Genomic DNA, 18586 nt, shown 5'->3' on the forward strand with positions numbered 1-18586 from the left:
CACCACAGCTGTGCCACTGTAGCACTTAGTGAACACACTGCCTACTCCAAAGGGAGACCATCTCTCTGAGAGGCAGTAGGCAAAATCCTATAGTTTATGGATTCACCTAAGCACTGTCTGGGGCACCCAAAGAGCAATAGTAGTTTGCATTTGTAATCGCCTTTCATCCTGTGATCTCAAAGTACTTAACGAACATCCATTAAGCCTCTCAACACTCTTCAGAGGGAGGGAAGTATTATTCTAACCATTTTACACATGCTGAGGTCAAGTGACTTGCACAAAAGTCCCAGAACAGAGTCAGGAAGAGCGCTCCAGAGCCTAGTGCTCAGAACAGTCCCCACATTCCGTCCCTGAGTGGATGCTCTCAAATCTGAATGTGCAAACTCTTTAGTTTTCTGCTCCCAGGAAACAAAATCAGTGAGGGAGAGTGCCCTGATTGGTCCTTGGAGTCTACTGCTGCAAAAAGAAGAAACGTTCTGCTTCCAGCAGTTATCTGTCTTCATTTTAATTAATATTATTGTTATTTGCTGACTCCCAAAACATAAATAATTTATTTGCACAATTCCTGTTCTTCTGCCACTTCTCTAATGAAATGTGTTCATTGGGAGCAAAAGGATCCCATTATGAGGGCTTCATTCATGGCACAGTGACAACAAGGGGAGGGTGTGTGATTTGTATAATCTAGTTAAATAGCTCAGATTGCATAGCCTTAGCCTCCCAGGTTTAATAAGCAGCTGAATAAAAGTGAATTGATTTTTTTAACTAATCTTCTTCTTTTGTTAGAGCCACAAGCAACCTGCTGCCTATATTGTTACTCAGCATCCTTTACCCAACACTGTACCAGATTTCTGGAGGCTGGTGTTTGATTACAACTGCTCCTCCATAGTGATGCTGAACGAGATGGATGCTGCACAGGTAGGTGGATTTCTAATAGCTCAGTCAAGCAGCCTTATTCACAGATCAAAGCTTCGGGTATCCCCACTTGCTATTCAAAACAGGCAGAAAAGTTGTGAGGCAAAAGGGAAACTGCATAGACCCTGCCCCCCAACACACACTTTTTAAAGTGGGAGGGCACTTTTTACCAACCATAAGGACAAGCAACAGGGGGAGGGGGTAGAGAGGAGCAAACAGGGGCAGGGTCTTTGGGGGAAGAGGCGACATGGGAGCAGGGCTTCAGGGGCAGAGGGGGCAGGGGCTCGGGGAGACTGGGCAGTGGGGAGGGAGCCTCAGGAGGCAGCACGGCACTGGGGGGCAGGGCCACGGTTTGGGCACTGTGAGCCCCACACACACACACACTTTTAGGGTGCTTCTGCCACTCCTGCCAAAACTCAAGCTAAACTTTGTGGTTCAGAAGATCCTAGTTCAATACTTGTACACATTGTTCTTCATCTTTGCCCATTGCTTTCCACTCGTGACCAGACCTGTAAATGCTAAAACACTCTCAACAAGCCTGTTCTTGTGGTATTGCCAGGTGACTGGCAGTAGGACATTTGTGAAATCATATGACAGATCCTTTTTTCTTGAGATCTCCAGTCCAGTTTTGCAGAGTTGGGAAGTCTGGATAATTTGCATGAGATTGTGAAGAAGCACCTGATGTTTTGAGTGCTTTAATCAAAGTGAAACACCAAAGCTTTTGAACAATGATTCATTATGAGAAACTGATTTACAGTCAGCAAAAAGGGAGGAGGGAAGTGGATACTTACTGCACAATTTATTTTTTTTTCTTTTTGTATAAATTGTTTAATTGGTTGGCAGACCTAAAATAATTTTCAGTACTAGAAAATTCTTGCAAGGTGAAGAGTGGTTACTCTTGCTACTGCACTGGCATTTGCAGTCAGTCTCATGATGGGTAGCATCAGAAAGGGATGAGTGATCACACATTATGCAGGAGATTTGCTGTATGACATTGCTACTTCACCCATTGTATTTCTTGTTAAACAGCAGAAGTGGCCTCGGGTACTTTGCACTTTATAACTTAATTCTTCATCTGCTCCTCACTCTTTTCAAAATATTTCCCCCTTGAAGGCAGCAGTTATGTTGCTGCCTTTATTAGTGCTAATGGAAAAATCAATCACATTCTCATCAGGGGGATTCTCCAGGCAGAATGAATGATGGGGGATCTGATTCACTTCTGCTCCTCTCTGCATTAAAGTGCCTCCAGTTCAGCCTTTTTAAAGACCAAGCTGTTGGTTTGACCAGTTTTTCGAGTCCTAAGTGTCTGAAATCTCAAATATGATTTTTCTAGGATCCCTGGTCCCTCAGGACTCATTATGTTCTATCTGACTCATCAAACATGCTTTTATGTCCTGGGAATAAATCCATAGTAGTTTTTAATCTGATTGGTTGCTCAACAAACTGGAAAGAAACAGTCCTGCAGATTCTCTGGAAATACGAAATCTCTTTTCATGGTTATTTTACATTTAGAGTCTGGAAAAATGAAATCCTCCAGCATTAGAACTCCAGTATTTTTGCTGGCCACCTTTCACCAGCAATGCTATATCATGCTTTGCTTTTCCTTGAAGTACTTTAAGGGAAAGGGAGGGGAGATTTGGTGATTAATTATAAACTGAAAATTACACTGTCCTGAGATCTGGTGTCTGCCAAACTAAGTCCCGGACCAGTGCCAAAAGAACACTGCTAGACCAAGGAAACAATGATGGTTTTAAAGTTACATATCTTGTAAGCCATCAGCACAAGGAATTAGTTTTATATCACTTAAGTCAGTGAGATTCCTGCAAGGAAAAAGCAATTGTATCAGGATGTTGCGCTCACCACACTACCTTTGTAAATCATTGTACTTATCTATCTGTCCGTAGTTATCTAATCTAAGCATTTATGCTACAATCATCACCATTTTATCAGAGAGACTAGTATTTTTAAAATGTAATTATGAAGACCAACATGTGGTGTGATGATGACATTACAACATCCCAGAACCATTCTGCAGAAGCTTCAACAATTCTACGGCCATCCTGGCAAGACAGAAACGCTCTTCGCTGGTTGGGTTGATAATGCAGGATGCCAGATGGGTGGCAACTCTCACAGCCCCTATATGTTGAAATGAGGATGTCCAATAGTCAATCATTATATATTAATAATTTATATATTGACATAGTGCAAAACTATGCAGGTGTGATCTTCAAAAAGTGAAAGCTGTAATTCCATCCATAGTTTTGTCCATGCATTTGTATGCCTACCTTTGCTTGTGCAATTGCACACAGATCCAGTATTGGTGTGTGTGAATGGGCTATCATACCAAATGTGGATGTAAATGGCTAGTCTGAGAACACAGATGCAAAAAGTCCACACAAATGTGAATGTATTGACTTCTGAGGCCTTGCTTTATGGAAACCAAGTTTGTAACATAGCGGTAGGGGAGTGCTTTTCCACTTCACCTTCTGTTGAGCCCTGAGTTTTGCTCCCTGAACCATTTGTTCAGCCCAAATCTGACTGTCTTACTAGAACAAATGCTTTGGGAGAAGAACTCAGAACCCATTTGAAAGTATGGAGGTGGAGTAAAGCCAGCCTTCAGATAATGAATGGCTTATGCAAATCCTGGCTTGCTTTTTCCTCTCACAGAAAACAGCAAGACGTGTAAAGGTGGCCCCACCAGTTTCAGGTCCCTATGCATGAAGATTCAGAGAGAGCTCAACTCTGATGCAACAGGCATGCACACACGCCAGGGTGGCTGATAGTGATGATTGATCCTGAAGAGGTTGAGTTCCAATTCAGATGAGCCTCCAGAAGTTCTAATACTTATCACAGATTTTTCAAACTTTCCTAGTTTAAAACCGTAGCTAAATATCTTCACAACAAAGGCTTTCTAATGAGATTTCTCACAAGATTTTTGGAACTGCCTAGTTCCAGCCAAGTTGCAGATATCCTGGTCATAGTCTGTCTTGCAGTATTTTGGGACTTCTGAATTCAGCCAAAACCATCAAGTACAAAGGTGTGCGATTTTTTTAAAGATGTCCTAGCTTTAAAAAAAAAACACAACACATAAAAGGTTCAGCTGTGATTTAATTTGAGGTATGAGATGTGTGAGATTTTTAAACCAATCTGGCTTGCCCCCTCCCTAGCTCCTAGTAAACTCAGAATATAAAAAAGTTGGCTGCACAGAGAAATAAAAGTTCCACTTGGGTTGAGGTGGTAGAATCTCCTTCTTTTGAGGTTTTTAAGGTCAGGCTTGACAAAGCCCTGCCTGGGATGATTTAGTTGGGGATTGATCCTACTTTGAGCAGGGGGTTGGACTAGATGACCTCCTGAGGTCCCTTCCAACTCTGATATTCTATGATTCTATGATCTAAGATTAATCTTCTTGGTATTGAGTGTTTTCTCATTAACTCACAACACAAAACCTCTGTGCTTCATATTAAATTCACTCACAGACACTAATCTATTAACACTCCTTTTAAATCTATACTCCTGTAGAAACTTTATCTGCCAGCCACTTTAAAGGTCAGGGCTTCCATATTTTCTGTAATGCTGTGTTCAGATTGCAGTTCCTGAATGGGTGTGGGGTTAGAAGGAGAGAGGATTGATAGCCTGTACGTGATCTGCTTTCTATTTCTCTTGCATCTTGACTAGCTCTGCATGCAGTACTGGCCAGAGAAATTGTCCTGTTGTTATGGTCCAATCCAGGTGGAGTTTGTTTCAGCAGACATTGATGAGGATATCATCAATAGGTTATTCCGTATCTGCAACATGGCCAGGGTAAGCTCAGTGACATTCCAGATGATTCATTTATTCATTCATCGGTCCTGTTCTGTCAAATACTTGCTCAAAGAGACAAGGGGCAGGGATGCCACCAAATCCCAAGGCCGGGTAAAAAATTCCATTGCAGGATTTTCTTGCTGCTGCCACAGGTGGAATATTATACCTGTACCCCTCTCCAGGAGGTAGAAGACTTCTCAGTAAAATCACAAGGTGAATAATGTGAACTGGATTTCTGTCCTTAACTGGAAAGTGTTTTCTGTATGTCCTGGAGAGCACATTACCTTAATCAACTAGCAGTCAATGTAAAATCATCATTAATTCTATTAGCTAAACTAGGGTATTGTTATCTCCACTCCTTCTCTGCCAACCATTTATGCTGAAGGGTATAGTAGCTCCGATCTCTGAAGTTAGGTGCAGTGCTGCTTGGCTAAACTTTTGGGGTTCCCAGTTGCCACTGTGCCCCTATTAATAAGGAACTGTCATCTTTGTAAAATCTTTTCACTCAGCGTCCATTAGCCCCAACCCTACAGATGGGGGAAAACATCCCCAACAGTGCTCACAAGCCAAGGTTATTTGTACAATGGACTGAAGCACGGTTATTGCACTGCTGCTGTGGATAACCTTTGGTATTTATTTTGTTGTTTCAGAAAAGATTTCCCACTCAGTTAGGTACTATCCCCATATTTCTTGTTCCCCTCGCTGTTAGAAATGGAGATGCCAACTGGCCTTTGTAAATGATCCCTTTGCCCCATGTATCTGCCTCTGAGTCTGAGCTTGCGGAACAACTTGGTTATGCCATTAAAAAGGCAGTTGTGGGCTGGTCTGTGCTACTGGTAAAATCACCATGAGGATCTTATACCAGCTCTTTTCCCCCATTGGTTTTTTTGAATGACTGCTTTGTCTCCTCTCCGTATGGTATCACCGACCTCCGAAATAGGTGGGAGGGAAAGAGACTAGATATGGTATTCATTCTTCCACCATGAAATGACTGGTTTCATAATGCAGCCGTGTTAGTCTGTATTCTCAAAAAGAAAAGGAGTACTTGTGGCACCTTAGAGACTAACAAATTTATTAGAGCATAAGCTTTCGTGAGCTACAGCTCACTTCATCGGATGCATCCGATGAAGTGAGCTGTAGCTCACGAAAGCTTAAGCTCTAATAAATTTGTTAGTCTCTAAGGTGCCACAAGTACTCCTTTTCTTTTCATGAAATGACTGTATTCCCAAATAAAAACAATTATTTTCAGAGCCCCATTCCCTCCTTGGCCTTTTAGCAGTCTCAACTAAAGCCTCTCCACAAAAAATCTTCCTTTTCCTCAAAACCTGAAACCACCCTAATTCTCTGGATATATTTTTCTTTCTTTGGAAAGAGATGAAGGCCTTGCACCTAGCTGCAATGTGCTTCCTTCTGGCCTGTAGCTTAGTTGTACTCATGTTGTTGTTATTAACTTATATGCTGATTAGTAGGAATAATTACATATTTTGGTGATGTTAAACAATGCCTATGTAACCTGTGACCACTACCCCCACACATACCCCTGCTCTTCCTCACGACCTTTCTGATTGTATAATGGAAGTGGATAATGATTTGTTTTAGCCCCAGGATGGATATCGTATAGTACAGCATTTGCAGTACATTGGCTGGCCAGCATATCGGGACACGCCTCCATCCAAACGCTCCCTCCTGAAGGTGGTCAGACGGTTAGAGAAATGGCAGGAGCAGTACGATGGGAGAGATGGACGCACTGTTGTCCACTGCCTGTAAGTATGGCTGGGAATACTTCCTATCGAATGGTGCAGGGCAAAAAGAATTACTTACAGTTGTGGAAATCAGATGGCCAGCCCATACTTGAGCTGGGAAAGTTAGGTTAAATTGCAATCAAGACACAAGTGAAGTTAAGTACTATGATGAATCATGGTACCGTGTGCCACTATTTCCACCGTAAATAGGGAGTGGTCACAAAACCACTGCTGCTTGTAGCATTGGGATATCCACTTGAAGCCCTCTATTGATCCTTTGAACAGGGACTGTGTACTTTTGTCTGTTCAGGGGCCCCAATCCTGATTGGGGTCTCAATGCACTATTGTAATACAAATAAATGATTGGTTACAATTAATTGATTAGATACTGAATAGTTTTGAGCATACATCATAAAGGTGGCAAGACTGCTCCATGATGGTCAGTGCAATGTTTATTAGTTAATTCTTGTATAACCCTTTCCATTCGAGTGTCTAAAAAACCCATGTACAGACTTTATTTAATGAAGTCTCACAAGATTACAAGTGACTTCTGTATTATTTTGGTTTTATACATGAGAAAACTGAGGCACAGGGAGGTGAAGTGACTTGCCCACGGTCACTAAGTTTGACAGTGTCTTTCAAGTCACATTCCTATATTCTAATCTCTAGACTGTTGTCTTGCTCATCTTAAAACCCTCTGAAGCATAGGGCCTGGAGGGGGCCTGCACATGGTACCTCCAGTGATGCATGCTTTTGCATCTGGGAAAGCACTGCCCTTTGCAGGGTGCTTGCCTCCATGTGCCAGTCCCTTGCATCCCTTTATAAACTGCCTCTTTTCTTCCATGCCTAGGAATGGCGGTGGCCGAAGTGGCACCTTCTGTGCCATCTGCAGCGTGTGCGAAATGATTCAGCAGCAAAATATCATTGACGTGTTCCACATAGTGAAGACATTACGGAATAACAAATCCAATATGGTGGAGTCACTGGTAAGTGTCCCTCCCCTACACACCTCCGTAGGGTGCAGTGAGTAAAGAATTAGGATTTTTTTTAAAAAAAAGTACTTTTGGGTACTGCCCAACATGAATTAAATTGGATCAGTCAGTTAGAGTGAATGATTTCCCTCAGGTATGTGTGAGAGTTGCAGTAAGGACAAGCATGAAATGATGACTATTCAGTATCGTGACTGTATGGGTGTGTCTTTTTCTTCCAGTGACTTTGTAGCCTTTTTGTGCTCTTGCCAGTGCTAGAGACGTGCAGTTGGGTCTACAAGTTATTAAATGTTTAACTCTTGGAGCCTGATCGTGCCAAGTGGAGTGGAAATGGGAATGAAAGGTTCTCGGCACCTTGCAGAATCAGGCTGTTAAGAACTCATTGCTACCATTTTACCACTGGCTTTTTCTTTCTCTTCCAGGAACAATATAAATTTGTATACGAGGTTGCACTGGAATACTTGAGTTCGTTTTAGCCTAGCAGAGAGGGGGGTCTACTGGATTCCAGATCCCCAAGTCTGAAGAACACTTTTTTCCCGCACTAAAAGGCAGTAATGGGAGTGGGGAGGGCCAGACTCTCCACACTGAAGCAAGGGACAGAGTGTACTGACCTCAATGCCATTGGGAGGACGAGGTGATCCCTGTGTTTGCTGCTGCCTGCTTTCTATCGGAGCATCTCCCGCTTCTTAAATAACCTAGCATACAAATTGGCTAAACAGGAGACGGGCTGGAAGACTCTGCTTTCTAATCCCCTCCAACCTCTTCTCTACCACTTTGGATGTGTATTTTTGCTCTCCTTGATACACAGGAAAAAATACTGGATGTTCTGTCTTTTAAACAGCTCCTTTTTCTGTTCTCAAATCCTATCCTTTAATTTTTGAATTTCATGCATCAGCCATTTGGAAAAATGAGAGAACCACAGGGAACATGTGAGACTTTGGGTTACAATTAATCCACCTGACCTATTTTTGCCAGTGAAAATGCTATCAACAAGAAGTTGACATTCTCTTCCCCTGCCTCCTGTTCTCCCTAGACATAAGACTAGGTGGTGGAACTGGGAAGCTGTTCATGGATTCGCTGCACCAACTACTGCTACACAAGCTTTTCCTTCCAGATCCTGCTTGACGTCCAAGGCTGTGCGTGAACTGTTTCCATCTCTCTGATTCATGTTAGTGTCCCGGCTGGTGAAGAAAATAATTTAAAAAAATGGGTTCACAGCCATTTGATCAAACAAACTCTCCATCAAACCAATTGCATTTGGTTTGTAAGTTTGGTCATTTTTTACCACATTTTTCAAGCATTTGCTGGGGTGCAGTGTCTCTTTAAAAAGAAGAGCATAGAGTAGATATGTTGATGATTATGATATAGTATAGATAATTATTATTTATATTTCTGTAGGACCTAGGAGACCTAGTCATGGACCAGGCTCTCATTGTGCCTGGTACAGACAGAACAGAAAGATAATCCCTTCCTCCGAGTTTACAGTCTAAGCGTATGTCTCCAATGCAGAGTTATTCTGGGTTTTTACCTGAGTTTTAGCCCAGCCTCTCTCCCCACCATCCACACAGGAAAACTTCTGACCTGATTATGGAAAGGCTTTAAATCCAGACTATCTGATCCAGCTGGGGATGTGGATTAGAACGCAGGGTCCTCTTGAACTCTATCCAGAACCTGATCACTTTGCAGTGAGGATGGAGGTTAAATCACTCATGTGCTGATAGCCCTCCAATGCCCTGTCCACAATTCCTCCCTAAGGATAGAAAGTTATTCCGTAATCGACTGGGAAAGAATCTTAGAGCATCTCAGAAAAAATAACATGGGATATGCCTCCAGGCACACATGGGTGAGTGCAGAAGCAGCGAGGACACACTAGCATGGGTAGATTTCAGAGTAAATTTGTTAGTGTCTAAGGTGCCACAAGTACTCCTTTAACATGGGTAGCTCTTTGTAGTGGGGATGCTCACACCTGGGTTAACTGTGCATTGTAGACATAGCCTCCATATGATTTTAATTTGGGGATTGACTAAGCTTTCTATGCTGTCTGGTTCCAAACTGTTGTACAATCAGACCTAATTGTGTGATTATCCAGCTCTCCAGGCCATGAGATTTCTAAATGGGAACCCATTCAGGCTGTATGAAAGGTTACGCACATTAAACACAAAACTAATTTGTTGTTTGCTGGTTTTGTGAAAAGGTAAGAAAAATGTTTCAGCAGCATAGGAAACTTTACATCACAAGCCAAAAGGTATTTGCTTTGCTCTGCAAAAATTTCTGCATTAAAATTTCCATTAATTCTTTGAAACAAGCCCTGGGTATGTGTTGCCTTAGCCTGTAGCCCAGTCTTATCTCTTTGTAGCTATAGAAAAGTGTGTTAACTGGTTAATCAGAAAATGGTTGGATTTTAATCTCAGAGTGTAAATTGATTTCGATGAACCAGATCTTTCAGTATTCAGGATTTTTATTTATTTAGCTCTCTGTCTTAAGGCAGCCGAGATAAGGTGGCTGTCTGCATTTGGCTAGATTCTGGGAAGTGCAGGCTTTTTAAAATCTAGACTTTCCATTAAAGCTTGACTGAAGAAAAGAGTTTAACAAAACTGTAACTCCTCATCCTTCAACCCTTTAGTTTTCCCACCCTTTTGTCAGTACCCAGATCCTTCAACCCCAGAGCCTGTGGTTTGACCCTCTGTCGCATTGATTTTCCACATGTGGAAAGCAATGTAACTATGTCTAGCTTCAGCTTTCAGTCACTGGATTGCATTATACCTTTGACAATCAAGCAGACAAAGATATAACACAATCCAATGGCTGGAAGGTGATGTTAGACAAATTCAGACTGGAAATAAAGTGTAAATTTTTAACAGTGAAGGTAATTAACCATTAGAACTATTTACCCAAGGTATGGTGGGTTTTCCATTGCTGGCCATTTTTAAATCATGATTGGATTTGCTGTAGTTCAAAGAGAATTATTTTGGGGGAAGTTCTGTGGCCAGACTGGATGATTACCAGGGCTCTTTCTGGTCTTAGAATCTATGAATTAGTATTATTTTTCTTTAAAAATATATTACCATGTATCTTAGTTCAGAAGGCACCCTTGCGTAGTTGCCAGTCTTTAGATCTTCCACGTTATCAAGAGACTTTGGATTTTAGGTTGTCTTTACAAGTGAGTGTCCTGAAATAAGGTAGCAAGTAAGTCCAATTTTGTCCCTGATGTTTCCTGCATGCTGTACAATACCTGTGTCCACCCACATCTGTTCCCTTGTGCCTTTTTTGGGCTGGTTCCTTCTATTGTTTGAAACAAAAACCCAAGATGATGTTGTGTAACTGTAGAGGAGTGTTTTGTGCGTGTTTGCCATTTTATGAAAACAGAACTTCTCTTTTTGCCACCCTCCATGCACAGAATCCTAAAAGACACTAAGAAGAGTGGAGAAACTGTTGTGCAGGGACTGAAAAGGCAGGTATGAAAATTAGTGGTTAGATGACAGGTAGCATGTTGTAACTATGTGTTGCAACAAGTGTGCTGCTAACTTCTACGTGCACGGAGGAGGAAAGGAAGCACTACACAGCAGGCCAGGATTTTTCTCCAATTGCCAAAATTAAGTTAGGCTTTGTCTAAATTGGCACCTTCACCAAAGCTTTTGTCGCTCAGGGGCATGAAAAAACACCCCTCTGAATGACCAACATTTTAGCGACGAAAAGCGCCAGTATGGCCAGCGCTTCATCAGTGGGAGACGTGCTTCTGTCGACGAAGTACTGCCCCTCACTGGGGGTGGTTTTATTTTTTCTCCAGGAGAGCTCTCTCCTGGCAATAAAGAGCAGCAACACCGCGCACCTTACGGTGGCGTGACTGCAGCAGCACCATCGTAAGGGTTGCAGTGTAGACGTTGCCTTAGTGTCGGTTCATTCAGTCCAGAAAGTTAAAGGGAATCAAATCCCTTGCAAAGAAAAAGTGCTGTGCATTTGAACACAGTTCACTCATTTTCAGCCAGGCTATTTAAAAAGAATTGGCTTTCTCTTCCTTGAATTCTTCCTGTTTGAGGGCCTTGGTTGTGTGTTTGTTGGTTTGTTTTTTATTTTTATTATTATTATTATTACTATTATGTTAATCTTTTCATAACATAAGTTTTCTTAAGACCCCATCACTGCTTACAATGAAGTTACTATCTTGAAAACGTCACCCAGTATTCAGTCTGTGTGCTACAATTGTACATGGAAATTCACAAGAACATACTAGCAATTAAGGTCTCTATCTGAATCAGAAATAGGACACACTGGATAATAGTTCAAACAAAAAGGGGCAGAAAGGTGGGCAATGAGATCTGTCAGTGGCAGAAAGGAAGATTAACAGGAATGTGAGAAGCGGGGGCAGCTCCAGGCTTAGGGGTAGCATGAAAGAAAGTGGATAAATAGACAAAAGTAGCAGCTACAAAGGAGGCTTGGGTGGAGAGAAGTAGGTGTCAGACTTGAGAACAGAACATAGGTGGGAGTAGAGTTGTGTAAGGCCTCAAAGGTACAGGTTTGAGTTCATTGACTTGGTACTCAATCTAAATAGATAAAAGAGGTGATGGGCATTGTGTAGAGGGACGGGGGATGAAATAGTACCAGCCAAGGTACAGCATAAAGTTGCTTATTAAATCCTATTTGAAATAGCGTATGCAGTCCTGGTCACCATACCATAGGAAGACTATTGCTGCCTTAGAGAATGCAGCACACAGCAAAAAAGATACCATCAGGTTAGAAGAATGTAAATATGAGTTAAGGTTATCGGAGTTGGGTTTATTCTTCTTGGAGAAAAATAACTTTGAAGTGAGCTAACAGAGGTTTTATCAATCCTGAAAAGGATTACCTTTAATAAGGCTTTTGGTATAGTCCCCAATGACATTCTCATAAGCAAGCCAGGGAAATATGGACTAAATATAACTACTATAGGATGGGTGCATAACTGGTTGAAAGACCGTTCTCAAAGAGTAATCCTCAATGGTTCACTGTAAAACTCTAGTGGGGTGCTGCAAGGATCTGTCCTGGGTACTGTACTATTCAGTACTTTCACTGATGACTTGGATGATGGAATGGAGGGTATCCTTATAAAATTTGCAGATGTCACCAACCTTGGAGGGGTTACTAGCACTTTGGAGACTAGAATTCAAAATTATTTTGATAAATTGAAGAATTGGGCTGAAATCAGCAAGATAAAATCCAATAAATACAAGTGCAAAGTACTGTAATTAGCAAGGAAAAATCAAATGCACACATACAAAACTGGGGAATAACTAGCAAGGCAGCAGTAGTGCAGAAAAGGATCTGGGGGGTTTAGTGGACTGTGTGACAATAGTGTGATGCTGTTGTGAAAAAGGCAAATGCTATTCTGGGATGTATTAGTGTAATATATAAGATACAGGTGGTAATTCTGCTCTGTGTGGCACTGGTGAAGCCCCACCTGGAGTACTGTTCACGTTTTGGGCATCATATTCAAGAAAAATGTGGAGAAAGAGGAGATAGTCCAAAGTAAAGCAACAAACTGATAGGACATTTAGAAAGCATGACTTAAAAGGTTGAAAGAATTGTGCATGTTCACTTTAGAGAATAGAAGGTTGGGGGGCATCATAAATCTTCAAATGTGTAAAAGAGGGATGGTGATCGGTTGGTTTCCATGTCCACTGAGGGTAGGACAAGAAGTAATTGGCTTTGCAGCAAGGGAGATACAGGTTAGAGATTAGGAAAAAAAAATTAACTCTGGGACAGTTAAGCACTGGAACACATTACTAGGGAGGCTGTGGAAACTCCATCATTGGAGATTTTACGAACCAGTTAGACACATACCTGTCAAGGATGGTGTAGGCATACTTAATCCTACCTCCATGCAGGGGTATGGACTAGATGACTTCCTGAGGTCCATTCTAGTCCTACATTTCTATGATTCTTTGAAAAACGCTAGAGGAATTTATTTGAGGAATCCATTTTTTCATTTGAAAAATAGGAAAATTTAGTATTGACAATATTTGATCAATTCTAATGAAGAGTCTTTATCCCAGTTTACAACCACTCCTCAATGTCCATAGCATGCTGCTTATGGATGGCACAATACTGCCCTGGTGATAATCTAAACTTCAAGAAACTAGGAACAATTAAGGAAACAGGAAGAACTCATGCAAAGGCTAATTAATATGTGGGATAAATTGCTCAGAAGATAACTGAAGCAAAGAATCCCAGGGTTAACTAGATGAGTTGCTGTAAATGAAAGAGACTAAGGGTTTATTTATATGAATAGTTAGTGCACAGCAAGCTGGAATTTGAATCTACTGTGTAATAGCATGCTGTGTGCTAGGTATGTGTGGCGACCCTGCTACCACACACTAAAAGTTCCCTAGTGCACTTTGATCTACCCTGCTTTGAAACAGGAGGAGATGAAAGTACAGTAGGGAACATTTAGTGTGAGGTAGCAGGGTCCACATGGACAGTTAATGCATGACACGCTAGTAAGCTGTAGCTTTAGGTCTTAGCTTGCCATGCATTAACTGTTCGTATAGACAAACCCAGAGTGGTTCGATCATGGGGATTGGGGTGGGGGGCGAGGGGGGCTTTAAAAAAAGAAGCAGGTATATTAGAGCAGCAGGTCTTCTCATAATTTTTTTTACCTTCACATAATATCTTCAAAATTAGATCATGGGCCAGTTATTTATTATTTTCAAATTTCTTTTGGTGTGAACAGAGCACGTTATATAGTGTATATGGACCTGCAGCGCTAAATGCATGGCAAATCATGAAGAGTTTCTCCATTCGTGGGTGTGTTATCACATCCATGTCATTTGTGGAATTCAGCCAAATAACTAGTGTCATCAGGCTGCCACCACAATGAGTAGACACAAGTAGTCTCATTGAACTCACTTTCGAGACCCCTGGACAAATTCTGCCTTCAGGTACACTAGTGCAAGCCCAGTGGAGTGTAAATGAGGCCAAAATATGGCCCTTGGAGTCTAATTCTAACTTAAGGCCCAACTCCTCCACCTTCACTCACATTCAATACTACCTTCCACAGATGAGTAGTCCTGTTGAAGTCTGCGGGACTACTTACAGGAGTAACATATGTAAATAAGCATGGCAGAACTGAGTCCTTGGGTAGCAAATAAAGGTGATTTTGGTGATCTCATTCTTGTCCACAATTTGACATGACCAGTCGTCCCTGCTCAAGAGAAACTTTGGACTGGAATAACAAGAAGTGCTTTAGTTCATGACTGAAGTGCTTTGACAGAGTTGTATAGAACAACTATATGGAACATAGTGTCTCCTTGCACCATGCCTTGTGCCAGCCAGTTTTCAGTGCTCTGCTGGGTATCACTCTAATCAAGTTTTAAGCATTTAAGTTTGTAATATTTACCCCTTGTTCTCTGTGCATGAGCCATTTGGCCAAATAAAAGGTTTTCGCATCTATAGAAAAGCTGTAGTCTCTGGCTGTTCCCAGTACTCTGAGCCATTCTTACATATCCCATAACATCAGCAGTCAGCATATCTTAGTTCTTTGAGCCATGTATTGTGTGTACATTTCTATGCACACAAATGTACACCCATATTAATACAGGGAGATGTGATTTACAGACCAACATCTAATATCTAGTGACAACTAGAAGTGATCATTTATATCTTCAGAAATATAACTGAACCGAAAATAGCAAATGCTGTCACTGTTCCTCACACACAAATACTCAAAGAGAATGACCAAACGAAACACGAAGTGTTACATAGAAATTTTGGGGACCACCCAGGCCCCTATAAATCTGGTATTTTGAAGCCTTCCCAAACATCGATGTTTCCTGCTTTTGGAACAGAAGGGGAGGCCTACTATTATTTCTATTCCAGGAGGTTGAGTGGGAGAAACATACAACACTGGAAAAAGATGTTTAACTGGAAACTCTCACTGTGTTCTTTGTGTTATTCTCCTACACAACCCTTTACATGCTGTGTTCATGCTAAGATCAAAAGAATGCAGGTAATACCAAATCCCAATGTTTGAAGCCCCACCCCCACCCCAGGGCCCAAATGGAGTGGTCAGGGCTTAGCAGAAGGAAGAGAAGGTTTGGGAGATAGTACACCATGAAACAAATGAAAGAAGGGGTGCTCAAGCTGAGGTCTTTGAAATTTGAAGTATCCTTGTTTATAAAACTGAGAACACGATCAAGTGCTCTCTCAAACATGCATGTCACCACTGTATTCATATATGGGATATGGGTGTGGGAGGGTGGAGACAAGTGAGTTGTCTCCCAGGAAAATTTAATTGCCTTGCAATTAATTTAAAGAAGTCAGCATTATCCGGTGGTAAATTCCTGTGGTACAATTACTACTGATATGTCCCTGTGCTGTATCCACAGACAGTAGTTCAAACACTGCCAGGATCATCTCAGAAGCTTGCTAGGGGCCTGCTGTACTTCCAACGGTTCTTTCAGTCTCTGTAGTTTGGAACAGATGTGCTGTGTGTGAGGGTGTGTGAATGGGGATGACAAGTAGGCAGATGGGCCGTCTGATGAATGGTACTTTGCATAGATGCAAATCTCAGAATGGCTATTGGCTGTGCATTAGCCCACGAATGGCTGCCAGAGGGCTTTGGATATTGTGTCTCCTAGAAGATCCTGGAGCATGTGGTAAAATAAAATGCTGTCAGCCTCTCTTCTCCTCTCCCTCGCCCCCGCAATTCATTAGCCAAGACTGGGTGCTCAGCTCATCAAAAGGTAAACATTAGGCATTCAATACATCAGTGATAGTGATCTTGTTATTTCCCAGGTGTGTTATTTATTTAGATGTTGGTTTTCTACAAATTCCTGACATACATTTAACAAGACACAAGTATCACCTCTTCCTTGAAGTTTTATCTCCGAAAGAACCTGGTACTTCTTTCTCTAGGTCCAGGGCCAGATTTATAAGCAAGCAGCATCAATGGTGGGCTGCTTCAGTTATTGGGGGTGCCACTGGAAACAACCACCATGCTCTATCTTTTTATTAACCTAGCATATAAAAATTTGTCCTGCTGTTCCAGGGTTTTACCAGTTTATACATATATACTAGAAGAATGTAACATTTTCCAGATTTAAAACAGGAATGTGGGGTAGGTCTATGTTAGATCACAGCACGTTTCAACAGAGGAGCTGCTCTTATATGTCAGAATTTGGACCTCTCAGATGTGAAAACCCATTGAGGCCAGAAAGCAAGTTAAGCAAAATAATGTTCTTACCATAAGGCCAACTGTTGGTGCCATTGAAGTTAATGACAAAACCCTTGCTGACATCAAAGGGCCCCTAGTCTTGAGACTTCCTTTGCTGAGTTAGAAGATTTGCCTCTATCTGTAAAAAACCTCCATTGTACTGTGTAAACTACAAAGATTAATCCACAATTTCATGTCAAGCTGAAACTTTTGGCAGCACCTTCAGCTTGTAAAAGTCTTGCAGTTCTCAGTACGCCCTCCTCTGCACCATCTCATAGCATCTGGCAGATTCTCTGATTCACATTACCCTTAATGATCCTCTGGAAACAGAAAACCATGCACTAGAATGAAAGACCTGAATTTACCATTAGGCATAGGGAATTCCAGATGGCTGCATTTGTAATGTAAACTATTAATGTGCGAGGGAATAGGAAGATTCTGCACTAAAATGAATGATAAATGCTGGTGATTGTAGGGGCTTTCCTGACAGAACAAATGATTGATATGGAGAAAAGAATCAAATGCACCAAAATGGGAACCACATGGCCTCTATAAATCTGGTATTTATAACTGTTCCCCAACACCTAGCTGTATCATGCTTTTGGAACAGAAGGGGAGGTCCAAATAGAAGTGTGTACTCACTAGGACCAATTCTGATCTCATGTACACTGGATTTCCATTAGCATAGTGGTTAATGGAAGTTACCAGTGTGAGATCAGAATCAGGTCCTCAGACTATACCAAATATTTGTTTATACTATAGCAGATATATCTCTAATGTGTACCACTATGGAGGACTATTTGCTGGTTATATTCATCAGCCAGTGGTTTCTGACTGGAGGCCTCATATTTTTCATGTGGAGTTGCTGAAGGGGCTGTGTTTACAGAATGGAGAGTTAAGCACTTGGGAGCCCTGCCACCACTCAGCATACTTTTATGAGTTTAGCTACTCTAAAAATCATCCCAAGGCAAATGGTGACATTAAAAGCTTTGAACAATATCAAGTGATATCTGTAATGTATGGAAAACAGAACTGGCATTACCCTCTCATCCTTCTCAGCCATTCTTACTTCTCCAGCACTGCTGCTCTCCTTTATGCCAAAAGATTTAGCTGCAATCTCACTGTGTTCAACTCATGCAAACTAAATCCACCTCCCCATTGACCTGTTCACCATCCTGCTGAAACTGAAATGTATGAGCCTCACTCAAAGGTTCTTTACCAGAATTGTTGCCACTTGACCCAGTTTCAATGCCCCGGATGCAACTATTTTGCTGGCTGGGAGGAGTGTTGCATGAGAGCTAAAATCTCTTTGCTGTTGCGGTTTCCCCCAGTCCTAATGATTACCAGTAAAGCTCACTTGTACAGTTTGGATGTTTGATAGATAAAGCACGGTACAATAAAAATGAAAAAAACAATACTAAAAAACTCAGCACTGTGCATTCAGTGTTTTTTTCCTTTCTGGCTTAAAAGAAGGAAGGTAAATAATGTCAAGTCAATGAATATCAGATATATTTTTTGACTGTACATTATAGTGAAGTGTTGTTTTATTTTACAACTGCGAGTCCATCTTATTTATTCTTGTAAATGTTCCCAGACAATGTTTGTAATATGGGCTGTGTTGCAAATCCATACAATAAATCTGTGATCCAAGATGAATGGTTTACTAAGAGACTCTTGCATTGGTGCCTTTTTTGTGTGTGTGGGTGTGGGGGGAGGGCTGGAGTTCTGCCAGAGTGTGTGGTAGAAAGATTGTGAAGAAAAGCTAGCAAGGGTGATGAGAGACCTGCTTGTTGTAGTGCTGATGGGCACATGACTTTACATGATTGTTAAGGCTCACAACAGAAGCAAAGAGAAGGGTTAACATACCAGCCACCCTATTCTGGTTAAGATGTTTACGGCTACTGTTTGTTTTGGTCTTGCTTTATAGGAGAACTAAGTATTTATGAAAGTTAGGG

At 41.5% G+C, this 18586-nt stretch overlaps 1 protein-coding gene across 2 annotated transcripts in view; it reads left to right on the plus strand.

Moving 5' to 3' along the window:
• PTPRT (protein tyrosine phosphatase receptor type T) overlaps positions 1-18300 on the plus strand; it is a 747520-nt gene extending 729220 nt beyond the window's left edge. For both annotated transcript variants that reach the window (XM_043495677.1, XM_038369864.2), the window contains 5 exons: positions 784-915; positions 4588-4713; positions 6313-6476; positions 7306-7441; positions 7867-18300. In XM_043495677.1, coding sequence (XP_043351612.1) covers positions 784-915; positions 4588-4713; positions 6313-6476; positions 7306-7441; positions 7867-7920 — 612 coding nt within the window. In that variant the 3' untranslated portion in view covers positions 7921-18300. The remainder of the gene's footprint in view (positions 1-783; positions 916-4587; positions 4714-6312; positions 6477-7305; positions 7442-7866) is intronic.
• The last annotated feature ends 286 nt before the right edge of the window (positions 18301-18586 follow it).

This window comes from Dermochelys coriacea, chromosome 13, assembly GCF_009764565.3.
Source record: "Dermochelys coriacea isolate rDerCor1 chromosome 13, rDerCor1.pri.v4, whole genome shotgun sequence".
NCBI lineage: Eukaryota > Metazoa > Chordata > Testudines > Dermochelyidae > Dermochelys > Dermochelys coriacea.